The 9,800-nt window shown below is 43.6% G+C and overlaps 1 protein-coding gene across 1 annotated transcript in view; it reads left to right on the top strand.

Annotated features, from left to right (window-relative positions):
* The window catches only part of PDZRN3 (PDZ domain containing ring finger 3), a 239,912-nt gene that overhangs the window by 14,742 nt on the left and 215,370 nt on the right, over window positions 1–9,800 (top strand). Inside the window, exons 2-3 of the mRNA XM_007076640.3 lie at window positions 1,292–1,378; window positions 6,874–6,981. Of these exons, the coding sequence (XP_007076702.3) occupies window positions 1,292–1,378; window positions 6,874–6,981 (195 nt within the window). The remainder of the gene's footprint in view (window positions 1–1,291; window positions 1,379–6,873; window positions 6,982–9,800) is intronic.

Below are 9,800 nucleotides of genomic sequence, written 5' to 3'. Positions count from 1 at the left end.
CCAGGCACCCCAGTGTTGGGCACATTTCTGCTGCCCAAATACAGAACCACAGTTCTTTGTTGACAACTCTAGCTGTAAATGGAGCAGTGCTTCAGAAAAGCCATTGACTGCCCGTCAGAAAGAGTGGTTTCCCTTGCCAGTGTAGCTGGGTCAGATGCTTGGCCTTCATGCCATTCAAATGTTGTCATTTATTTCCACAGAAAAAGGAGAAGGCAAAGGTTTGATCAGGAAGTGGTAAATATCAGAACAAAATCTATTTTGTCATAAGCTGTTACGGGTTTGTTTTTTTTTTTTTTAAGCTTCTAACGAAGTAGTCATATCTTAAAAAATGTAGTGTTTAATACCATGTTTAAACAGAAAATGTGAGTGAAGCGTTTGCACGTCTCTGCAGTCCCTACGTGTAAAGTTTTGTGTATCATTCAAATAAGTGGAAACATTTCAGCGGTGTCTCAATGAGGTTAATGTTGATGTCAATGCCTATTTAATGACAGTGTGCACGTAAGGTTAAACCTATTTTTATTCATCTGTCTGTTACTTGAGAGTGTTCACTGAGGTGCCATGGAATCTCTGTCCCTTCTGACTGTTCACCATTGCCTGTGAGACCCGCCTGGGTGACTTCTGCTTGTTTGATTTAAAGGGGTTCACATTGACCAGCCCTCCTTTGAACAGAGTGTTTTCTGTTAAACGTCTCGGCATCTCCTGTGGACTGGACAGTAATTACTTTGTGAAATTGCCCCCCTCCCCCTTGCTTTGCAGTAAGATACAGGATTTTTCTCTTTCCCCTCCACGTTCGCGTCTGACTTTGCACAGACTGCTTTTCCCCCAAGTCTCTCAAACACAGATGACTATTGACAGGCCATACGTGTGCTCAGACTTCCGAGAGCATTGCTCCTTGAACCTCTCATGACAAAACAAGAATGGCGCTGTTGAGGATGGTTGAGAAACAGAAAGTAGCTGTCTAGACAGTTGGCGTGCGATGGGCCAGTCAAAGGAAAGATGGGTGTGCAGACCAAGGAGTCATTGATAGATAATGTTCATTAGGCATGTCTGGACATCGCCAGACATTCTTATGCGGGCACTGCAGGGTTGGGATCTAGAAACGTTCGTAACCTCCTCAACACAGGACACGGTTTCAGCTTGGGCCCTAAAAGTTGCCTTGCTTAAACTACCCAAGAGACGTGGGGTTTTAATGATGAGCTAAGAGCCCGTGAGTCTGCTTAGATAGAAAGGAAATTGCTACCATTTATTCCCTGTTTGTAAATAAAATTTTGAACTCCTCTGTTCCCTACAGGGAGAAGAAACCAAAAGTCTGACTCTTGTCCTACATCGAGACTCTGGCTCCCTGGGATTCAATATTATTGGTGGCCGGCCTTGTGTGGTATGTTAATTACTAAAACTTTTCCTTTCCCTGCTGTAGGAGGAAGACGGGTCAAGGTTTGGGGAGTGAGAAGTAGAAACCTCGCTCACCTCATTCTGCTCTCTTTAATTAGGGAGTTCATTGTTTATCTAACATCTTCACCCTCAGGAGTTTTTATTTAGTTGTGGTCTCCTAAAATAGCATCGTCCTAGTAATACAACAGCTTATCTAAACCGTTTAGGTTTGGAGGGGGCATGTCTGGTTGGGTAGCAGTTGAGTGAAGAACGTTGTGTGAGATGCGGCCAGTTGGAACAGAGTAACCCAGCTGGAGCGGGGACTCTGTGCCTGCAAGTCTGCTCTGGAGCTCTGCTCTGTCAGCTCTTCATTAGTTAGGGACAGTTCCTCATTTGTAGACGATTGCGTCCCTTTGCTTTTCCTCCCACTGCAGCTCACCCCGTTCATCATTAGCTCCCCCTCCAGAAAGAGGAGGTCAAATTCAGACCAGTAGGTTTAACTGGGAGGAAAATGGCCGCTGAAACAGCTCTGGGGACCAGACATGGCAAAGGGCACGTTGCAGGATCTCCCCTTTCACGTGGGGTTATCTGAACGTGCATCGTCTGTTGCTCGTTTCTTCTGCTCGCCATTTCCTCATCTATTAGTGTAAAAGGAAAATCGTCAAAGGGAAGGAAAAGAAAATCGTGAACAGGGGCTGTTTGGTAGGAGCTGGGAGATGCTGTGGAGGCCAGGGAGACTGGGTCCCTGTGGTCATGGAGTTTGTGTCCTGGTGGGGACATCAAGCAAGAAACAGGTAAATAATAACAGTTACAGATTGGGGGACATGTGATGCAGGAAAAAAAATGGGAGCACGGCAGGTGGTAGAGACCAAGCAGCAAGGGGTGTCGCTGGCCAGGGTGATCAAGAAAGAGCGGAGAAGATGTTAAGCTGAATCCTGAAGGATAAGGAGATACCAGGCATCCGTATGTGGCTAAACTGTGTGCCTAGGTCTGGCTCACCCTTGGGGCCCAGATATACTGTATTTAGTTGAGCGCTCTTAACTGTAAAAAATTGAGCTTATTTAGTTAGCTCTAAATTATATTTTCACTGCTGAACTATGGTACGTGACTTAAAAAAGTTTCATGCAAAAAGCAGCATTTTAAAAGATGAAATTAAAATGTGAGTGTGAATAAAATTTCTTGTATGTTCTTTGATCGTTCCAGTGCACTGCTGTGCATGGGCCCATCTTTGAAGACCACTTGAGCTAGAGGAAAGTGAACAGGCCTGAGGAAGCCCATGCAAAGCCTAGAATAGGGTCGGAGTTGGCATTTGGGGAAACTGCAAAGAGTTCAGCATGGCTAGAGTAGAGGAGCGGGCAGGAAGTGGTCAGAAAGAGACTGGGAGAAGATGGGGGAGTTAGCGTGAGGAGAAATGAGGGTTGAGTTCCCTTGACTTTAGGCCAAAGCCACAGTTTCAAAAACACACAGGGTTAATTTTAAGAAATGACAACTTAACTTACAGGTGATATGTAGCCATTAAATGACGGACTGACCCATTATCTGTCCTATAAAACATACATACAGAGAAGAACGCTTCAGACCACGAGATTAAACTGTGAGAATGAAGAGGGGTGGGGACATTTTGCTGAGCCCCAGGGATGGGCACACACGGTTGTGTTTGTCTCCTTGTCTTGGTGACTTTCTTAAGAAAGTGTAGAATTCTGTCCCGTTGGTACTTTTTTCCTTTTGACTGTAGCCATTTGGCTGAACAGCTTGGCAGCATGTTGCAATGCTGCTCTGCTTGAGTCCTTGCTGCCAGGAGTCTACACTCTCCAGCAAAGGGAAGGGCTGAGGGAGGGGCTCGGATGTCTAAGTAATTGGTCCCAGGAAACGAGCGGTCCGTGTTCCCCAACTCGTTTTAGAATGTGTTGTGCTCTGCCGCTTAGGGCGAATGACAGAGGCCGTCCTTGGTTTGGCCTCGTAAATATTATTTCTCCTGTCCTTACTCACTGTTAATAGTTTTAAGAAATGACTTCAACCAGCTAAGATGCACTTCACTGTTAGATGTTTCAGCAACTTCCACAGCAGAAAGAGCCCAAACCAGGAAGGTCTGTTCTCTGCCTCACCAAAGCATATGTAGGAAAAAGGAGCCCACGGTTGGCAAAATGCTTGAAATGGAGAGGCATGCCTGTGTCTTGGGGATGGTTGGAGAACTTGATACGTGAAAGGCCGTGAAGATCGTATTTATTTTCTGTCCGTCTCTGGGAAGAAAGGCCACTCCCAGCCTCATTGGAATATGGTTCTTTCTTGTGCTTATCAAAGTACATGTTTTAGGTGCTTTTTTTTTTTCTTTCTCCTTTAAAAAGCTGATTGAAGTGAAAGCCAGAATGAATTTTGTAGCATTCATAAGTGTTCTTAGTTCCTGTGGTCTTTTTTCAAGAACTGCGTGCATGTCCCCTGGAGGAAAGTTTAATTCCATATGCATGTGGTTACAATAGTGTTTTTAAAAAACTTGTCCTGATTAGCAGAAATAGCATAATGAACCCTAAATGTATTCTGAACTGTTGCCTGGAAATCTGGCAGGTCATTGAGAACACGCTAAAAAGCCAAGATGAGCAACAATGCACACTCATTGTTAGTAACTGGAAGTGGAAGGCAGTACCCATGACGTGTGCGTTTCCCAAGGGATTCTTGTGTTAGATGCTTGGTTGGGTTGTGACATAAGCCCGGCCGGGGGGCGCTGACACGAGGCTTTTCCTTGCATGATGCACTGCCCTTCGCAGAGTCACATCATTCATTCATTAATTCTTATATCCCTTCAGACACAGCAGCCAGTCTGGTGTGTCACACCTGTCACTTCGGCCTTTGGCGGGTATTCTTCATCTTCAGGTACCCCTCTGATGGAAACAATCCCTTTGATTGTTCCTTTTCTCAAGCTGGCAAAACAAAACAAATCCCGAGCCACGTTAGTTCACCTTGATAAATAACTTGGACTTAAAATGTATTCAGAGAGGGGCCAAACAAAGAATCGAGCAATGTCTTTGAAGAGACACATCTAGCTTTCCAGGATGGGATTGCTTTGGTTTTCTTGGATTTTGTCCTTGCTGTATTTTTTTTTTCCATTCTTTCTCCACCTCCTACCACTGTCTTATTAATTTAACCTGAATTGTGCTGTTTGCTTTTGCCTGTTCCTCTGCTTTTGCTTGAACTTACTGATTGTCCTAAGAAAAATTACTTGTACACAAAGTAGTATTCTGCAAAACAAACCAACATCAAAATCCTGTTGCCATCTCCTTCTTCCGGCAAGAAATGCAAAGCAACGAATTCAGAGTGAGTGCAGATCTCTTTTCATTGGGTATATTGACATCACCTCTTAGGGAACCCACAATTGCCCACAAATCAAATCCTGTGTGGTCCATTGAGATTCTTCAGGTTTCTCCAGTGGAATATTCCATAGCCTGGAATGTGGAACTTCCGAATTAATGCTTCTTGTTGAGATTTTTCTCCATAGGAGGCAGTATTGCACTTTGAGCTTGTGTAAGGGAATGCCTTTAGTTTTGAAACTGACCTGTGCTACTTTTTAGCTCTGTGACCTCTGATAAGTTATTTAACCTCTCTGTCTCAGGTTTTTCCTCTATGAAATGGAGAATAGTATAGTACTTACCATTTTTAGTTATTAGAAGGATGAAACAGTGGACACAGGGTACTCCCTACCTGCCTGCTGTCTAGCGTGTAGTCAGTAAATAGAAGCAGTTGCCCAACTGTGTACTTAAAATTGAGATATGCACGTGGGGAGACACATGAATGTGCTGGGATTAGTGCATTAGTGAGGCGGCTGTGAGAGAGAAAGGAGGCAGGGAGAAATCCAGACAGTGAAGGGTTAGTCTGCAGTGGCCCCATGCAGGGTGCTGTGATGCTGGGCAGGGCTGCCTGTTGAGGATGGCTGATCTAGCACAGCACCCACAGTCTTGCTGACCCTTCTCTCTTGGAAGAGTGTTGATAGAATCCAGATGTCAGTTTGGAGACCTATCTTTGTCACAGGGGGATAAATGTTGGGGAAAACACTTAATGCTCATTTTAGGTTGTGATTTTGATTTCTTTCGAATCCTACTTATGACCTTATAGGGTGTGTGTGTGTGTGTTTGAGAGACAGGGGTGAGGATGGAGGGAGAGAGAGAAGAGGTACAGAGTGTGCATTTGCTTATTCTTATCCATTGCTCTTTCACTTGAAGCGGTCGATTGAACTACGTTAAAGTCCTCCCTTTCTCCTTTAGAATATGGGTTTTTTCTTTTCTGTGTAAAGAGAAACATTTTATATTTTCATTGTTACTTTTTAACAAATGGGATTTATATGTATTTCTGTATACAGAAATTATTTTTAAAATAGATCATCTTACGGCCTTATGGCAACTCCAGAATTTGGAGTTTCTGTGGAAGATCCTGAAATTACTTTTCAAATGCTTTTGTTTGGAAACAACACATACTTGGGCCGTTTAACTTATAAATCCATCTGTTAATCACTAGAAATTTAATCCACACACTTGGAGAGAATTCATCCCAGTGCTGTTTGGAAAGAAGTTCATGAACAAGCTGTGAGGGTTTTTTTTTTTTATGAGCTTGTTGGAGCTTTTTGATTTTAAATAAAGGAAGGAGTTTGAGCAGCGAGCCGTCGCTTTTCCCAGAAAGTTTCAGTCCAGACTTTGAAAGATCTAAAGGGATTTGAGATCGGAGATGAGAATTTATTAGGATTGGGGTGCTGGTGGTGAGCTTTTCTAATGTAAATCAGAGCACGCATAAAACACCTATTTTCACAATCAAATTGTTGGGTGCTTAAAAGTTTTAATAGTACTTTGTGCTGGCGAGGCTATGCAAAAACACTCTCATGAGCTACGAGTGCTTAATTTGGCAATGCCCGTCAAATCTACATATCCTTGGACCACCAGTTGCATTGCTAGGGATATGCCCTAGATAAATACTGCAAAAGATATTTCATTGTACAGGTTGGAAGAAGGTATGAGACACATCATTGTCTCTGAGAATGACAAATGGAAGCTGCTTACTATCCCATTACTGGGATACCGTTCAGCCATTTAAGGGAATGAGGTAGAAAGGAAGACTGGAGAAAAGTCCCTAAGATTTGTGAAGTTACGTGAAAGAGGCAAGGTGCACAAGAATTGAGAGAGCACACTCCTGTTTGTATGCATGAAAAAGGAACAGATACATGTTGAAGAAAGGTGATCTATGAAAAATGTTTTGGAAAGGGTATAGAAACTGCTGAAAGATGCTATAAAGGGGAAAAGGACACGGGGTAGGAGGTGGCAAGGACTTACACATTTTGATAGGTTTTGAAACATCGTACCATGTGCATGTATTAATTTTAGATTAAAACAGAAATTAGGGTAACAGATGGGCTTTCACCCCATTGCCACTTTTGACATAAGCTTGAGTCCATCATAGTTTAAGAGTGTAAGCTTTAACCAAGTTAATGCCTAGCATTCATGTGTGTGTTTTTTTAACCCAAAGGACAACCAAGATGGATCGTCCACTGAAGGAATCTTTGTATCCAAAATAGTTGACAGTGGGCCCGCAGCCAAGGACGGAGGCCTGCAAATTCATGACAGGATTATTGAGGTATGTGAATGCTGGGCAGTGTCTTTTAATAGGCTGAATGCCATCCCGTCTTCATCCGGTTCAGTTTGGTCAGGGAGGGAGGCCTGAACCCTCCTGATGGTTGGGCAGGAGAACTCTCCCATTGTGTGGGACTTTATGGAGCGCTGATTGCCCTGGTGTTAAGTTTTTGTTTATATTAAATATAGAGAAGCCAGATTATGAGTGTCATGTTCACAATTTGGCTCTCTTCCTTTAACCTTGCATCTGTTTTGTGGGCTTCAGTTACAGTTTTGTGCGAAAGCCGTTGGAGAGTTGTCTGTTAGTTAGAACCAGATGGGCAACCCGTTGTGCACATTGTGTCGGTGTTCACGTTGGTTCCCAGGGTAAGATCGTGGCAGCTCTGGGGGCTTGCTCATGTCCTCCCAGCTCGCAGCACACAGTTACTGCTACAAATGCATCGTTCTGTCTTCTGTTGCCGGTTTTACCAAGTGATGGTCCAGGGATGTGCAGGCAAAGTTTGATAGGATAGTCACTCACAGCATTCCCAACTCTCTCTATTCAGTTCTTCATGGAGCATTTTAAGGTTTTATAGAGCAGGTTTGTGGATTTTCTATGGAGGAGGTAGATCTCTTGGCCCACCATCCAACACACTGGAATAGGGTCACATAGATGGCCTCAGATGCCCCAGGTTGCCCAAAGGGAGACAGTTACTCATTGTCTCCTTGTATGGGCTCTTGGTGCAAAGTTGGATACAAATGACTGTTTTCTGCTGCTGTTTTTTGATCATTTTGATTGCTCTTTTAATGGGTAAATACATGGACTAAGTGGTTGGGTCTCCTGTGAGGACAAAACTAAATAGGAGAATCCTAGGTAATATGTTGAATCCCACAAGAAAGTCTCCAAGGCCGTAGCCATGTAACTCGGCACATTAAACGGGGAACAGGAAAAGCAGCACTGTTGGTATTCCAAACACATTGGCGTAGCGTCTGTATTTCTTGAGTGTTTTCACGGTCCGTTTCAAAACTTTGGGCCGAGTGGGAACTCTAACTATGAGATAAGCCATGAGTGGAGTTCATGTAACCCACTGGAATTTGACCACATGCTTCTCCCCAGAGAAAGGAGCCTTGGGAAGACAGAGAACAAAGTCTGGCTTTCCATTCTTGTTTGAATGAATTCCGCCATGTGCGAAGCAGAACACTTCAGGATCATTTATGTCCTCAGGAAAACATGCAGTTAAACGTCACCAGGAAAACAAACTGAACATGTTAGGGTCTAAGAGTCACTTTTCTGCGGGAGCGGGTACATCGTGGTCACTTACGTATTAAAGGGATACTTGATTTTGTTTTAAGGACATTATTAATATTGTTACATCCCCATTGACTTTTTGAAGCGTTCTTCAACTTGGAGCTCTTTTTACTGCATGTTTTAGGGTCAGTCTTTGTATTTCCCAGGTCAGGGGAGTGGATTTTCCCGAAGAGAAATTGGCTTGGACAAGAGCACTTTCTCAAGAGCTCAAAGGCATACTTACTGTCTTTTTTTTTTTTTTCTTTTTGTCTGAGAGAGAAAGAATACATTTTCTGAGGCTATTGTTCAGAAAGATAAGTACAGCTTCCGTTGCCAGGGGTTTGGTGGAACAGCCAGTTTCTCTAAGTAATGGAATTTCATTGCTCTTATGTTTTGCAAATGAGAAATCTACAGCTGGGCAGGATTTTCTCTTGGCAGAGGGGGGATCTGTATTTGAAATGTTGAGGATGGTTTCTGGTAAGTCACATTCCCCTTTTGGACAGTATGTAAAATATGAATCATGTCCCAGTGTTGAGATGGAAAGAAGGATGATCGCAACAGAGAAACAACATATGTGTCATTGCAGTCGGCACACCGTGCCCTTCTCTGTTAAACCCTGATCTCCTTTGACATGATACGGTAATTCCCATGACTGAAAAAAGTGTACCCTGTTTCACCTCGTCTGTGTCGGAGTTGATTACTGGGCACGAATTTGATGATTTTAACTGTGCCTGTGTTTCATCACCGAGGAGAGTCAGGCGCTTTCTACTTTCCTACCATATTTCTTCCTTTTCGGGGGAGTGGGCCAACTACCAGCAGACCTTCCCCGTAAGAACTTGAATTCTCATGAAAGGGTGCTTCTGTGAAATCCACGGAGACTCACTGAGTCTCGTGCTTTACTGCGATCTTTAGGCTCTTGCTGCTGCTGTCTGCTCCCTGAGACCAAAGCCAGGCCGCCTCCCTTCAGTTTTTTTCTAACAAATAGTGTTTCACTGCCCCCGATATTGTCGTGAAATGAAATTTACAAAGAAAGTAATAGATGCATACACCCCTACTTGTAAGATCTCTATGTACTGTAATAGAAAAGTGAAAATGAAGATAACTGATAATAAATCCCACGTCGTGAAATGAAATTTACAAAGAAAGTAATAGATGCATACACCCCTACTTGTAAGATCTCTATGTACTGTAATAGAAAAGTGAAAATGAAGATAACTGATAATAAATCCCACGTATCAGGGTGTATGTGTGCAGATACGGTGACGTTGGAAGGTACCCTGAAGGTGCCAGGTGCTGGCGCCCCCTGCTAGACCCAACCTGATGTACCAGCTGGAGAGGCTGCCAGAGCGGGAAGGTGGTGCTGGGGACTCTGGCACTGGGAGCGCTGTCGCCATCCGCGATTGAATTTTCTGCAGTGGTGAACAGGTTGTGGTTGAGTTCTGGCACAACCAAGTCCAGTCTTCTTGTGACTTGCACACTTCCGTGTTTGTGTGTGTGTGTATTTTTAATGTGTGCTGAAATAAACATAACCCAATCTTGACCATTTAACTATTTCT

The sequence above is a fragment of the Panthera tigris genome, chromosome A2, assembly GCF_018350195.1.
Source record: "Panthera tigris isolate Pti1 chromosome A2, P.tigris_Pti1_mat1.1, whole genome shotgun sequence".
Lineage (NCBI taxonomy): Eukaryota > Metazoa > Chordata > Mammalia > Carnivora > Felidae > Panthera > Panthera tigris.
Note: the sequence above shows the minus strand (reverse complement) of the source record. Positions and strands in the feature narration are given on the sequence as shown.